This window comes from Antechinus flavipes, chromosome 1, assembly GCF_016432865.1.
Source record: "Antechinus flavipes isolate AdamAnt ecotype Samford, QLD, Australia chromosome 1, AdamAnt_v2, whole genome shotgun sequence".
NCBI lineage: Eukaryota > Metazoa > Chordata > Mammalia > Dasyuromorphia > Dasyuridae > Antechinus > Antechinus flavipes.
The window spans coordinates 558,936,657-558,952,399 of NC_067398.1; the positions used below are offsets into that span (position 1 = coordinate 558,936,657).

The 15,743-nt window shown below is 36.3% G+C and overlaps 1 protein-coding gene across 2 annotated transcripts in view; it reads right to left on the minus strand.

Moving 5' to 3' along the window:
* The window catches only part of RREB1 (ras responsive element binding protein 1), a 77,835-nt gene that overhangs the window by 41,869 nt on the left and 20,223 nt on the right, over window positions 1-15,743 (minus strand). For both annotated transcript variants that reach the window (XM_051970724.1, XM_051970723.1), the window contains exons 6-7: window positions 3,019-3,163; window positions 2,385-2,521 (exon numbers count right to left, since the gene is read on the minus strand). In XM_051970724.1, the coding sequence (XP_051826684.1) occupies window positions 2,385-2,521; window positions 3,019-3,163 (282 nt within the window). The remainder of the gene's footprint in view (window positions 1-2,384; window positions 2,522-3,018; window positions 3,164-15,743) is intronic.

Consider the following 15,743-nt stretch of genomic DNA (forward strand, 5'->3'; position numbering starts at 1 on the left):
TAGATCACAGGATCTCCTTATGCCTCAAGTTCTCTAGCTGTAGAATTATCGCAACATTTACAAACCACTTTCTTACTTTAAGGAACCCTGTCAGGTTCTGACTCCTCAGAAGGTCCAAAATGCAAAGTAGTATAAATTTAAAACTGCTACAGTTTGGGGGAATAAGTTGGAAACATAGTTGGAAAAATTTGTTATCCCCCTAATCCTGCCACCACCACCCTACATTCCTTTATGGAAACCAATGCCTAAGTGGCCTAGTCAAGATTATGCATTAATTAATTTTCCTTATAAAAAAAAAAACAAAAAAAACCTAGCATATGATATTGTGATTAAAGAAAATATGTTTGACATGATTCTAAGCTTCCATACAGTTGAGCTTTTCTCAACAAACAGACATTAAAAAATTTTTGTAAAACCTTTGCATTTTTGGAGCTATGACTAAACACATATCCCCAGAATTGAAATTCTGTGAGAACGGTGATTGGAGAAATAGGTCAACAAACCCTGAACATCCATTTTTTCACATGGACAAGACACCTCCCAAGAAAAGAAAAATTTGCAACTACTTGTAAAACATTTATCATCTTTTCTATTTAACCTAGTTTCTGATTTTAAAGTTGCCTGCTTCTGTTTCCAAATACTATACATACCTCAGAGCACACAGCCATTTGCCTGATGACTGTTTAAAGAATTTATTTTAATTAATGTTATCACTTGTGGTATAACCATTTTATTAATGGCGATGGGTAACATGGTGATGAGAAAGACACATTCAAGATCACAGATTTACTTCTTATTGGATAAAAGAACTATCATCAAGGAAAAAGAAAAGAAACCAGTAAATAGCAATGTGCCCTACTATGTTCTAGAGTCACATTTCCAATTGCCTGAAGACATACACACTTGACTATTCCATTTAACACTCATAATCAAAGTGCCCAAAACTCGTTCCCCCTTATGAATTTCACTATTTCTGTCAGTAGTACCAATACTTGCCCAGCCTTCCAGGTTTAAAAACTCCTTGAAGACATCTTTGATTCTTCATCTTCCCTTACTTCCCACATTCCATAGTCTGCCAAATCCTGTCATTTCTACTTCTCAAATATCCCTGATCTTTAATCCATATTCTCTATGCCTTGGTTAGCCACCTATTCACTTAGACTTCTATAACAGCTATTTAAGCTGGCTTCCTATTTCCACCTTCTGTCCCTTTTTCAAGCTAAGCCAGCCTTCTGACTTATGACATGCTTGAATACCTTATGCACAGATGTCATCTGGCCATTTCTTTGCTAAGAATCCGTTTATGTTCCATTTCTTTTACCAGTATTCAAAACCTTCCACAAGCTGGCAACAAACTACCTACCCACCCCAACTTCCCAATCTAATAATAATCCTCACCATGCACCTCATATTGCTTTAATATAGCTCACAATCCCCCAGACTTTTGTGCTTTCCTGTGTTGCCTGCCTTCTTTTGCTCAAGTCCAACATTATTTCCAATGCTCAAAGTATCTTTCACATGCTATTCACTCTTAAAAAGCCAATTTCAAATGCCTCCTTCTCAGCAAGGCTTTCCTCGACTCCTCTCCCTGGTTAAGCTTTTCTTACAGAGTTCAAAGCACTTTTTTGCTAGTTCTGCTGTACTTATTTTGTATTGCAATTATTTGTATTTTGCTGATTTCCTCTACTTTACTATTAAATACAAAATATCAAGGATTAAGTTTTATTTTCATGTCTGTGTTATCCTGGGACCTAATATAATATTTTGTATATGATAAGTGCTTAATAAAAATGTTAAATGAACATTTCTGTGAACTTGAAAAACTATCCAGAAGTATGTATATATGTTCTCATATTTTCTAAAAGAAACAAACAAAAAACCCTGCAGGAAGAATTTAATACTGTCAATCCTTTAATGATGAAATCCATTCTTTCTTTTTGTTGTTGTTCTTACATATTTAATTAAGAAGAACTTTGCTTTCTTACAATAGTATCACTGGAAAAAAATGTGGGTGCTACCTCCCAATGATAGTGATGGACAAAGTAGTCAGTTATAAGAGGGAAGCCAAAAGAAGTCCTTTAATTTAAATCCAATCAAAATTATTGAGGACTGGTGGGAAAAAAAAATCAAATTAATATTTAATTATTCCTCTTCTTTTTCTGGCTACAAACCCTTTCCTTCTGGCTTCCATATTTCTTCTAGCCTTTGCTTTAAAAAACAAAAAAAAGTTCCCTCCAAAACCACACAACTATTAAAAAAAAAAGTTTAAGCAAATTTTGGGCAAAACAGTATATATATATATGCGCTACTTTGTACAAATTAGATGTAAAGAAGCCAAGGTCTCTGTATTAAGAAAAGATTAACACATTAGATCCTTTCCCTACCTCAGGGAGTTATCTGGATGGGTCTCCATGTGAGTCTCCAAACCATACTTGCAAACAAATTCCTTGAAACACACTGGGCAGTGAAAAACTTCATCTGTTTTCTTGTCTCCATCACCTGATTGAGAACCCTCTACCACCTTTAAAAAAAAAAAAAAAAAAAAAGTAAACCACTAAGCCTGACCTCTCATGGAATCTTCAAGAAAATCTACTTGCAAATGTTGAAAAAGGGGAAAAAAAAAAACCCATTTGCTCACAGAAAAGCCCAAGAGACATTAGCTGATAAAGAATTGGTTTTAGACTTAAGTCTAGACAGTAAGATGGGTAGTTGGTAAAGGAATGCTCACTCATATTATTTTTCGGTCAATGATGCCAACTAATACAATTAATACAAAAAAGATCAATTGCCTAAAATCAACATATATAAAAACAGCCTTTCTGGAGACAGTTTTATAGGACCATGTAGCATTATAGCATGTTAAAAACCAAAATGAATACTGAATGGACTGTCTCAGAGACAAAACACAAGGCAATCAGAGTTCCCTGTTAAAGATCATATATGTAGAGATGCAAAGTTAGAAAGCAAGAAACAAGTTAAAATTTGGACACGTTAATTGTACTGTGCAACACAAAATACCTTTTTAGCAGGTGTCAGCTCTTCTTTCTCTGAGTCAGCCTCCTGACTTAGTTTCCTTTTGGAGGTCATCCGCCTGCGTTTCTGTGGAGAGGGGGGTGTTGTGGTTGTGGTACTGTTGGGATCCTTCTCATGAATCTTCATATGTCTGAAGAGAAAAACCCAGGAAAAAAATTTGTTTTAAATCACAAAAATTTACTTCAAATATTATTTTCTAATTTTAAATTCTTACAAAGGAGTATTAAAATGTTTTAAAGCCAAAGTTCAAATGTAACTAATAGAAGAATTTTCAACACAATTTATACACATTTCACTTATTTCAAATTTATGAACTTTCCAAACTGAGTTCTTCCTTCCTTTTCTACTAATAGTGAAGCTTAAAAAAAAAAAAAAAAAAACAAAAAACACTATGGAATTTCTTGCTATATATAAGGTATTATTTTTTGAATGCAATCAATAAATAATATAAATAAGTTACTTTCTTTTTTAAGCTGGAGACACAACAGACGTTATTGGCATTCAAAATAAACATGTTCTAATTACTGCTTTAAATACCTGTCCTGAAGAAAAGGAGAATAAGAGCTAAGATTGAAAGATGGAAAAAGAATTAGCCTTGGGCTCAGATTTGAATCCAGATTCCATTACTTGCTACTTTGATAACTCTTGGGGATTCTAGGAAAGGAAACATTTAAAGTATTTAAAAAAACCTAATAGCATGTAGCAAAATAGAACATTTTAAAAAATGTATTTTTCATAAAACTCATAATACTGGGCAATTTCCAAAACCGAAAGATAATTTAAAGAATTAAATTAAACTTCGGTTTCTGTATTAAAAAAAAAAAAGGTATAAAAATGTTCTTCATTTCAAAAACTAACGTTGAGGTTGAGATAGGATATTGGTTAAGTAATATACCTACTGTCCTGGTCATTTGAAGATAATTGTGACCATCAGTAGGGACATGTTCTTTGATGTTTGTATGTTTGAAATCATGTGACGGTTTTGCTTTGATCTGTTCAAAATCTATCATTTGACCTCTCTTGACCACGAGCAGGCAGGCAGGCAGGCGGGCAGGTGGGCCAGCATTCAGATCTATGCATACACGGAGCACAGTAAAGGGAAATATCCCAGAGAGTTATCAAACATAAGACTATGGGCTCAACAGCCCCAGGTTGTAAACCAGAAGTGAGAAATGTATGATTTATGTTCAGGTAAAGCCAGTAAGAAAATTTCAGATTCTTTCAAGTTTTTTCATACCAGCACCCAATGAGCCCACTCATTCCACAATAAGCCCAAATATTGGGAACCAGTATCTTTCTGGCCCATCTTCTAGAATTTACAATATTTCCATACTGCTCCCTTTGCTCACAGAATCATGCAGATCTGACATGTACAGCCCAGAAAGTAACTATAAAAATAATCAAATCTCTAATTTTAATAGGTGATGACCCACAGCTTTGATTTGTACTCTCTAAATCAAAATCTACAGATATCTTGACCATCTAAGTTATTAGAAATATACAATTATTTACTTTAAAAGAACTCCAAACAAGCAGTTTTCAGGTTTTATCACTGGAGTCTGTGGGGTGATTTTATCCTTTGTAAGACTTGTGTAATGGATTTCACTTCATCATATGCCAAAAGAAACAACCCAAGAATCATAAGCTCCCAAGGTAAAGAGAAAGGAAAAGAAATCTTCATCATCCCACACTGTAGCACAAAAAGTGGTTATACTTCCTGAAAAACCTTGTTCAACCAGCATTAAACAGTGCCAAAAACAGGACTATAGTTACCATCTTTTATTAGAAACTTCCTTTGTTGAAGAAAGGGTGGAAAACCATGTCTCTGAGAAGAGGTTATGAGAGAAAGAAAGCTAGTCAAAGACAGACCGACACAAGCACACACACACAAAAAAAAGGGTTTATATGTAGCAGATGACCTTGAGCAAATGACTCAAAACTGGTTGAGTTTTATTTCTTTTGTAAAATAAGAAAACAGCTGTTGTTTAAGATTCTTTCTAGTTCATAAGTCCTACAAATCTAGATTTCTTGGTCTTAAACAATTTAAAGAAGTAGTATACTTACTGCCTTACTTTGGTTTACCTTTCTTCTCCTACCTTCCTTTCAGAAAGCTTGAAAAACCAGCTATTGACAAAAAGACTAATTAAGTGCTTGTTATTATTAATGCCCCTGCTTTCTATTGTGCCAATGTCTCTGACTGACATCAACAGCAACCCCACAGGGCCATTTGTAATAATAACAGGAACTGACATTTATCTAATTTGCTTTTCTTAAGCACTTTACATATACCAGCCTATGTCACTTTGAACTCCTCAAAAGCCTTGTGAGGTCAGTGATGGTATAAGTTCTAGGAAATTATCTAAGAAACTTAGACCCAAAAAACAGGATTCAAATTCAGGTTTTCCTCACTCTTTATGCTTCCCACAGCTAGCTAAATCTTCCAAATAGTTTTCTGCCAGGATTTGGTTGAAATGGCACCTTTCTAACCCTCCCTCATGGAGCTGGATCAAACCAGGAAGAGCTCAAGTCCTCTTATGGCCAAACCCCTTTGGTTACTATATAACTTGTAGGTGATCTACATGGAATCTATAGTTATGGGCTAACTGAATCTAACTATACAGAATTACATAGACAAGGAAGCAGAACCTAAGCCCTCTGACTTCGTCCCCCTGCAGTGGATTCAAGGGAGGCCCTCTGTGGAAGTGTGAATGGGAAATGCCAGCGCAGGAATGGATACATTTGCCCCTTTGATATGCCTGTGATATTTATAAATAGGAAGACTTAAGTCATGAAAGTGTCTGGCCAAAGATTCTTGCTACCGCTTCCACAAAGTCTTTCCCTTGTTAATGATCGTTCTGAATGAATTACGTCTCCCACTCCCCACCCCCAAGCCTGAATATTTTGTTCATAAAACAGAAGGTGCCAGGGATTAGGCAGGGCAAGGATCCTTTAATACAGAGTTATAGACCCCTGCCAGAGAATGAATTCTGTGAGATTGTGCCCCCAGAACTTTAGCAATGGGAGATTCAGAGAGCATGCGATTAACAAGAATTCAATGGTATTTGATCTTCTCAATTTAGTCACAAATAATGAAGCAGATCGAGCAAAAATTTCAAATTGCTAAGGTCACTACAACAGGTCTGACTTTTAATATCCTGATCTTGGAGCACAGTTCAGCTGTACAAGATTATTTAGAAACTGAAACTAGCTTAAACTGCTAGTCTAAATCCTGCCTCTGCACTATAATAGTTATCTCCAATATTGAATAGGAAAAGTGGAAACTCGGCTAAGTATGGAGATAGCTGAATTCTGGGATAAAACCAGAGAGAACCCAAACGAGATGAACAGACTCGGTAGAACTGTGTTACCTTAACTAGCAGGCAACCCAACTCTTTCTTTATAACCACTCTGTGACATTTCCAGGAAGCAAGATAGCCCCTCCATCTAGTCACTAAACTAGATGAGCCTGAATTTCACAGAAGAAATGGAAGTTCACACTGATTAAGTGCTCTACTCCTAAATAGGGGAGGATCCTCAGCTCTGTTCCAAGCTGCCAAGCCCCTATTTTAATATATAAAAGCTTTCTATTTCAAATCATAAGATGTGGTCAATTTCTTTTTCAAATTTTGTTATCATCTTTTCCATTTCTATTTTAGCATCCCTTTCTTAGCTCCAAAAAAGTGAAACATTCATTTGGTCTAACATATTGATTCATTTTACTGAAGGGGGAGATATGTGTACATATGTAGGGGGAAAATAAGAGGGATAGGAAGGTGGAAAACAAAAAACAGTCTAGGCATTTATAGTTAGCAAGCTCGGCCAAAAAAATTCTTGATAAACTCTTTCAATTCCCAGTTTGTCCTATTGTGGTTAAGTCTCCAATTGTTTGTTAAAACATGCAATCTGTTTTTCCAATGTTTCCAGTCCAACAGCAGCAACTATTTTTTAAAGTCCAATTGACTCAATACTTAGGCCAATTTTAACTGCTAGGATCTGTGAGTTGCAGTTAATTCTGAAATCAGATCTGCTCCAATCTGTCTTAGGAAGCTGGTCTCCCTTATTGCCTAGCTAGCTCCTAACACTTGACTTAACAATAATTGCTATTCATTTCCTCACAAAATGTCTACAATAAGTGAGATAAAGATATTACTAAGGTGCTAAGAAAAGGGAGCTTATCAGCATAGATAGAAGGAAAAAAAAGAAAATGAGAAAAAACATGCCATCAATTCTATTAAGCTTCATGCCCTAAAGATGTGTTCTTCAAATTTCAAGTGCTGAATCATGTGTCATCAATCTAGTAATTGTTGCCCTTTCAAAATTTGCTCAAGCAGCTGTGAATCCACCTAATCATGATTATCATCATTTGTAAAATAGGAAATACAAAGCTGGTCTCGAAATCTTAAGTTTTTGGCAGCCCAAGACTGTCCACACTAATGACAATTTTTGTTAACACTGCTGAAATCAAGAGACTATGGGGGTTGTAGCTTTCTCTTGAAAATAACCTATCCAAAAGAGGTAAAAATTGTTCTACATATATTTAGTAGATTCATGTTAACTAGTAGTGACTTCTTCATGCTCACAAGTCACTGTCAAACATACTAAAATTCAAGTATATGATAATATGATAATAAAGAGATTGCTATCAAGCATGCAGTTCTGTAGGACAGATTCTGTGAATGCTCTCCAGCACTAACCCCTTTGCCCCCAAATTAAAGGTCTTTTCTCAAGTCATAATGCACATTCAGCAACCTTCATGAGTTCTCAAAATATTATTGACAGGAGATCTATAAAACTATCAGCAAGTTTTTTTGACCCCCCTCCCCCTCCCCACTACTCCCGAATATCATTTATTGGCTTAGGAAAAAAAAAAAAAAAAAAGAATTCACTTAAGACAGTTCTATGATATCTATATAACATCTATATAACGTCTATAACATGATAATAATTACTATCTGAAATTCTAATTTCCTCTTAACAGGGCTTGCATTAATCTTTGTAATTGAAATTCATTTTCCTTAAAGTAAAAAATCTTAAAACTAATTCAGGTTTTGATTTTACTAAGTCTTTTATAAACATAATATTAAATTCCCTTGAATTTGGAGGAAGAGAAACTAAATGTGTGAAATTTGGACTGTAGCCCCTTAAATTTTCTATATGGCCTGAGGCAAATCTTCACTACCCTGCTTCACTTCCTTCATCTGGAGAAGGGACTGAACAAAAATAAACTCTTAGAAATCTATGATACTCTTGCTCAGAATTAAACTTTTAAAAAAGACAACATACTATCTTTTTTTTTTTTTTTTTTTGACACTTCACTAGTTCTTCAAATATCTCTTGGATTTGTATTTGGGACAATATACCTTACACTACAGTGTCAAAAAATTTCAGGGTAAGATATATCTCCAGCAATTTTATATTATACTGTTTTCTTCTGGGCTGAGGTACCCAGCATATAAATCCTTACTTCCAGGAGCAGTCCATCAACAGTTACTTTTTTATGCAGAGGCCTAAAGCCTGAGGTTCTCAACTTGGGATTTATGAACTAGATAGACAAATAGCTGCAGAGATTCATATAAAGATAATAATTTTTCATTATAATTAGTTTCCTTTGTAATCTTATATATTTTTCTGCTTGAACACATTACTTTTGAAAAGGGGTCCATAGGCATTAGCCTGCCCAAGGGATTTATGAAAAAAAAAAAGTAAAGATTCTGGTCCTTGACCCCTGACATTATGGTAAGAAATAGTAGGCTACAGCATCTCCATCTCCCAAGCCTAAATATAGCTCCTCTTAGCCACAGATCTTCTTTTAGCTTCTCTCTCAGAAGAAGTCAAAGCCTCCTCAGTCTGGCTCCCAGGACAACTCTTGCTCTTGGGCCATACTTCTTCTCTGCTTTAGTGCACACTGGAAGTCTGTATTCAAGTCCTACATTTTCTTAAGGGCTTTAATTTTCTTTTTAACTCTTCATAATAACCTTTCTCTCCAACTCACATCTTAGAACTATATAGGTTCACCTAAGTAAGCTCTCTACCAGAGAGATGGTCCTCGACCAGAATAAAGTACAAATACCACCCCTGTGAGCAGAGCTGCCCAACTGAACTAGTCAGCTGGGCAACACACCTAGCTCACTTTCTTCACAGGGTATCATACCCTTACCTGTGGGTGCTCTGCCCAAAGAAATATTTTTTGGATTGCTGAAACCTCTCAAGTTATCTTGAAATTTAAAAGGATCATAGCAATGTATTGAAATGGACCTAATCATACCCTCTATACCCCATCAGAGACATTCAACTACCCAGCAGGTTATTATCAGAAGTACAATCTGAGACAATGTACATTTTGCCCTCAAAATCCATTGTTCTTTCCAGAGTCAAGACAGGTTTGTTTCCTCCACCCGTTTCCAATAAGGAATACAGCATTTTAAAAGTATTTCCATCTCTCAACTTTAGGCAAGAGCAAGGAAATTCTATTGTCTTTCTCTAACCATTTATTCAGGAGACTTTACATTTGCCATCATCACATCATAGATGGGAAACTAAATGGATTCCTAAATTTCATCTAGTTTAATTTCATTTTACAGGGGAGGCTCAGAAAACTTAAAATGACTTAAGTCACAAAACTGATCTGAACTAAGAGACTCTCACTGCAAATCCAGCATTCTTTCCCACAAACCTCATATTCCAGATCTCAAAATACCATGTAGGAATTCCCACTCTCACAATTGCTTTTTGGAAACATCCTTCTGCCACATTCAGCAGAACTCACCAAAACACCAAATCTGTAAATTAATTCCCAGGACACTATAATAACCAGATCCTCAAAAATAGAAAGGAGGGGCAGCTAAGATGGTGCAGTAAAGCCCCTCTACTCCCGGAGTCAGGAGGACCCGAGTTCAAATATGACCTTAAGACACAACACTTTCTAGCTGTGTGATCCTGGACAGGTGTTTCCCCCAATTGCCCGACAGCCAAAAAAATAAAAAGTGGGGGGGAGGTGAGAAAGAAGAAGTATGCAAAACAGAAAATAAATTCTACTACATTGTGGATAGAACCCTCATAAACAAATGCTTCAAAAGAATTGGTATCACTATTACCCAAGGATTTAAATCTGTTTTTTTAACTCAATAATGCTAAGTTAGTTGTAATTAGCATCGTTGTTCCTTAACTGATTGATCCAAATTCCTTAAAGGTAGGGGTACCCATCTCAAGTTTCTCCTACACAGTGCCATGAACATAGTAATTTTTACTAAATGCTTGTTTACTGACTGACTAATCAATTTTTAAGCCATAAGTAGAATATAATTTAGTCAAAAGCTATACCTCATTCTGATGCATTTAATCAAAATGTTATCATCAAATACTGTATAATATATATAGGATTAATTTTTCCCTCAGTCATCAGACCAGAACATCTTTATTTTTTCAAAGCAAGAGGGGGGGGGGGGGGGGGAGAGAAGAGATCAGGATCACAAAGCTAATAAGTATCTGATGAAGCCATATGTGGACTTAAGTCCTCCTGATTCCAGGGTCACTGCTCCATTAACTGCACTGCCTAGCTGCTACCTTGCCCAATGCATTCCTCATGCCAGGTAACCAACAAAAAGAAAATGGCGGGAGGTGGGGAGGGAAGAGGAAGTGAGGAGGAGAGGGGAGAAGGAAGTTTCCTTTTCAATAAAAACAACAACAAAATTGGAGAAACAGATGTTGGAAGAAGATGGGACTAAAAAAAAGTCCCCTGGATACTTTGGGGGAACTCAATATGTCACTAAGAATATAGATTACCCACGGGAAACTGGTTTAAATAAATTCTTAAAATACTTCTTAAGTTATCTTTAATTACAATCACAGGCTGAATCTCAGAAAATAGCCTGATAATTCCCGTTGTAATTTCCTTTAAGATCATACTTTCCTTATGGATATTACCAGAGGCCCAATGATTTTATTCTTAAGTGACATCATGAGGAAGTTTTAAAAAGGCTCCATTTATCATTAGTCAAGATGTATACCACATGACACCAGAGCAAAAAAAAACTGTATAACTGATCCACTGAACTGAATTCAACAGGTCCAAACAAGTTTTAACAAATTATAACTACATTTCCCTTTAGACCTGACAGTAATTCCAGCTCTCCACTCCATCCCCTCTCCTCTAACAAAGTTTTGTGATAACACTGGGCGAGGCTGAGTGAAGATGAGTATTGAGAGAAAATATTTTAGCCAAACAAGCTACCTTTCTGTCCAAAGAAAAAAAAAAAGTGAACACACATTTTGGGTAGAAAAGTTTTTTTTTTTTTTTTTTGAATACAGATGACCACTAGTGGAGTGATGGTACTTATGTGAAATACTAGATTAAAACTGACAACAAATGAGTTGGAGATGCTGTTGGGAGGTGGGGGAAATAGGTTGAATAAAGAGTGAGGAGAGGTGTAGAGAGAGAAGGATGGCAGAGAGTCAAAGAACTTCCCAGTGCTGCTCCACCTATGATCTCAAACTGGCTCAAAGGTACCTTCTAGTAATTCCAGTGTTGTGCTAGTCCAGTCATGCTCACCCAGCAGGCAGGTCAGCCTGGCAGGACGCAGAGCTTTGGCTATGACGTAAGCCATTCTGATGACTAAAAATCCAGAAAGTTAACCAAGCAAGATGCTGTAAATCCCAAGGAGAGATTTCCCTACCCTTTGGCTGTAACTGATTGCTATGTGTACTGGGCTCTTTGGTGGGAACATCTCTGCTAGTCAAATGGCTGTGAGAATCCTGGAAAAATTCCCTTAGATGATGCCTGATCTCAATCTTAATCCCAATTAAAAAAAAAAATTGATACTCGGGCAAAATTCATAATCAAGCTACTAGATGTTTATGCATTTCTGGCTTCACTCTAGAAATACAAAAAAGTGGAGAACAAAGAAGGAAAAATCTACAAATGTACTTATCTGCAAAATGAAGTGTTGGATTAAATGATCAACTCCCTTGTAGCTCAAAATTCTTTCAACACAATCTTTCAAAACTTGCCTTTCCCTACTACCTGAGATCTTTAGTGCCAAAGGAAAAAACAAAGAGAGTGAGTCTCTTCTTTTGTTCATTACTGTCTACCACATATGTCCAGTTCAAGTGGACAAGGAGGCCTTAACAGAGTATCAGGGAATCTTCACACAAACCAAGCTGTTTCAGAACAGTTCTACAGAAAGCTCGGTAAATGATAAATAACTGATGATGACAGCTCTGAAGAGCTGGGGGTGATGTCACATCCCTGCTAGGCTTTGCTTTTAGCCTCTTGAGGAATAAAGTCTTTCTCCTTTAAGGGCTTCAGACAGAAACTCTTGATGTCTGAAACAATAATTATTAATAATAATTAATATGCACAGCCCCCTCATCAGTTCCCTCAGAGTGGTCTCACCTGGCTTCCACCCTAGCAACCCTGTTTTCCTCTCTATTCCCAGTCCCCAAACTTTCTTGGTTTTATTAGGCCTTGAGTTGAGCCTACAGACACTATGACAAAACTGACAGCCTCCTTCTTTCTTGATATGCCAAGGATGGTTTATTTCTGGTGAGTCTATTCGTACTTTGTATCCCCTTTCAAATTTATACTTTGCTGACTTGTATTTCCCTATTCCTCTCCTTTTTTGGTCCACCTTTTGTTTTCTGAAAAAACATCTTATCCATAGTTCTACACACCCGCCACCCCTGAACATTTCAACCTACCTGAAATCAACATTTTAATACTTCTTAGGGAAAATCCTAAATGTCATGTTCTTATTAAAATTAAGCTCATATTCAAGACTGGTCTCCAGGTCAACCTTCTACACAATGTAACAAATGTAACAAGGCCTTGTGGGGCTATTTGAAAGGAATACGCCAAACTATGCCAAAAGTAGATCCCAACATTTCTTGAAATTATGGTAAAGCAATTGAGCAAGGCACAAGAGAACTTTGCTGTTTCTACTTTTTTTCCTATTTAAAAAAGTCTGGACTATGGTTGTAGAACACCACACAATATTAGACTTAGCTGATATGCTATTTAGTTTTGTAGAACTTTTGTTTTTAAAATTCTTTGTTATAAGGGATGGAGAAGGAGAGACAAGTTGAAAAATATAGTTGGCATAATAACAAAATAACATAAACAGGCCTTCCTTCTGATTTTAAAAAATTATTCTTTTAAAGCAGAAATTGACCTCTACGATATCATGAATCACTCACAGTCTGGGGAAACTTATTGGCCCCTCTTTTTAGAATAAGTATGTCCAGTATGTTCAGTAAGTAGAAATTAGATAGTGTAAAATAAAAATCAGAATATTATGAAGAAAACTAATTATACTTAAATATAATTATAAAAATGTGTTAAAAAAAATAAGTTATGAGCCCTAAGAAGCCCTGCTCCAGAGCAACAGAGAAGTCCACACTCTTACTTCTTATGACAACTGAACAACTTATAAGTATTATGTTTCTTACTCAGGTTTTTACTTCTCCAGGTGAAACATTTTTTAGTACATTCAATTATTCCTCAATAAGTTCCTGGATTCTAGTTGCCCTATTCAGAATGTATTTAATATAGCATACTCTCAGGATGGAATAATGGATGTTTTATCAAAAGACATGGGTCCAATTATAGTTCAATCATTTAATATTTAGACAAGTCAATTAACTTCTCTGTCTCATTCTCCTCATCTGTTAAGTAGGTGGGGTTGGACTAACAAGCCTCAAGCTGGGGAGACTCGCCAGGGAAGAGTATAATGTACAGCTCAGCTTCTTACACTGTGGGTCACAACCTCACATGGAGTCTCATAACTGAATAGGGAGGTGGCAAAATGATGATTACTAGTAAATGTTTGATTTGTTCACTTCTATATCCTGAAGTCACAGAAAAATTTCTCAGCCAAAGGCCCCGATGGAATAAGTTCAAAAAGCCCACCACTCTAAGGTTTAGAGCATTCTTTTTATTTAATTTGTGGACAAACACAAATGTGCTCAGGCAAATCATCTTCATTTTCTCAATCACAAAAATGAGAAAAGTGGGCCTAGATGATGCCTGGGGTTCCCCTCTTCCACTTTTGTCACAGTTCTCCATATCTACACAGGCCATCTTGATCTTCACTGGACACAGTGTTCCTCCCAAAAAAATCACAGAACTGAGATGGAGATGGAAAAGACTGCCTTCCCTCTCCCTGCCCAAATTAGATCCTTTATTTCACAGATGAGAATTCAATTCCCTGGGGCAACATTAAAGGTAACAAGTAGGAAATCGAGGTAATAAAGGTCTGGTAGATTGAGTTCATATCTTTAGCTTTTCTATTTTTTTGTGATACGAGAGCCAACACTGATGTGGGTACTTTTACCCATGATTAACCCATTACCACATTCAAGGGAACTATCATGCCTATGCTTTATTCACTTATGTGGTTATCCAAAACTCCAAAGATTAAGTCAGAGAACAACTCTACCTTCAAAATAAAAGGCACTAAAAAGATTTAGAATGTGTAAATTAAAAAAAAAAAAAAAAAAAAGCTGAGAATACAAATCTATATAGCTACATTCAAAACAAGAAAATGGGTAGGAAAGAAAAGGAAGAATAGCATTAGAATAGCCCAGAAAGGAGGGGGAGAGAAGCAAGGTGGGGCCTAGCCTAAGTAAGAAACTGCTAGGTGCCCACCAATCTTTTTTCCACTAATACTTGTACTGAGCTACACAGAATGATCTGACATATGCCACAGGGAAAAAAGCACAAAGTACAAACCATCAATGAAAGCATCTAAGGCAGTGGATAGTGGGGCATTGCATCATATTAATCACAGGGCAAAAAAGAAATGCAAAACCTCAAAGAAAAGCTCATAAGTCAGGGAGGGCAGATCAGCTTCAGCCCTCAAAATGCAAAAGAGCTTATACAAGTGAGAAGTTCATAGGGAATAGCAGAAAGATGACTAGGGTTGGGGAAAAGCCTAGTCCCAGCTCTGGAGTAATTAGTTTGTGACCTTCAGCAAATCACTTTAACACTATAAATTGAGACATCTATAAAACATGGGGATTAGCTGAAATGATTGCAAATGGCCCTTCCAGTTATGAAAGTTTTTATATCACCCTCATTAGAAATTAAGTTTCACAAGTGCAGGGACTGTTTTGCTATCTGTTTTCTTCTTTGTGACATGGAATTTCGGTGCTTTTTTCCTTCACAGAAGGCCTAGTACCTAAAATGATTCGTGGGGAAATGAGCCACATGTAATTCTGAGCTGGTGAAAAGAAAACAGATGTAGAAATTCAGGGCTTTTAAAAAGCCTCACTATAACTAGAAAGGCAAAGCAGGTAATCAGGAATCCCCAGGTCATGGATTTAGCCCCCAATGATTCAACTTAAAACCTCAGGTTAATCACAGTTAGCACCTCAGTTTTGCCACCTGTAAAATCAAAATAAGACTAAGGATATACTTGAATGAATTGTTATTTAAGTACAAAGACCTACTACTATACAATAGTCAAATTCTGGCACAAGCCCATTATATAACTACACTGCCAGTTTACGGAAATGTGAATTTTTCCACACAGAAGGCCAATCTCTGCTCAAAGAAAGAAGAACAATATCCATTAGATACACTTGTGCAAGGTAAAATATAGATCTGATCAGATCAAATAAAATGCTAAGACTGTATCTAATTCCCCCTTAATTGGGGAAGAAAGGGTAAGGAGGCAGAATACAGAGAAGGAAAATGTTAGATAAAGAAGAACTTT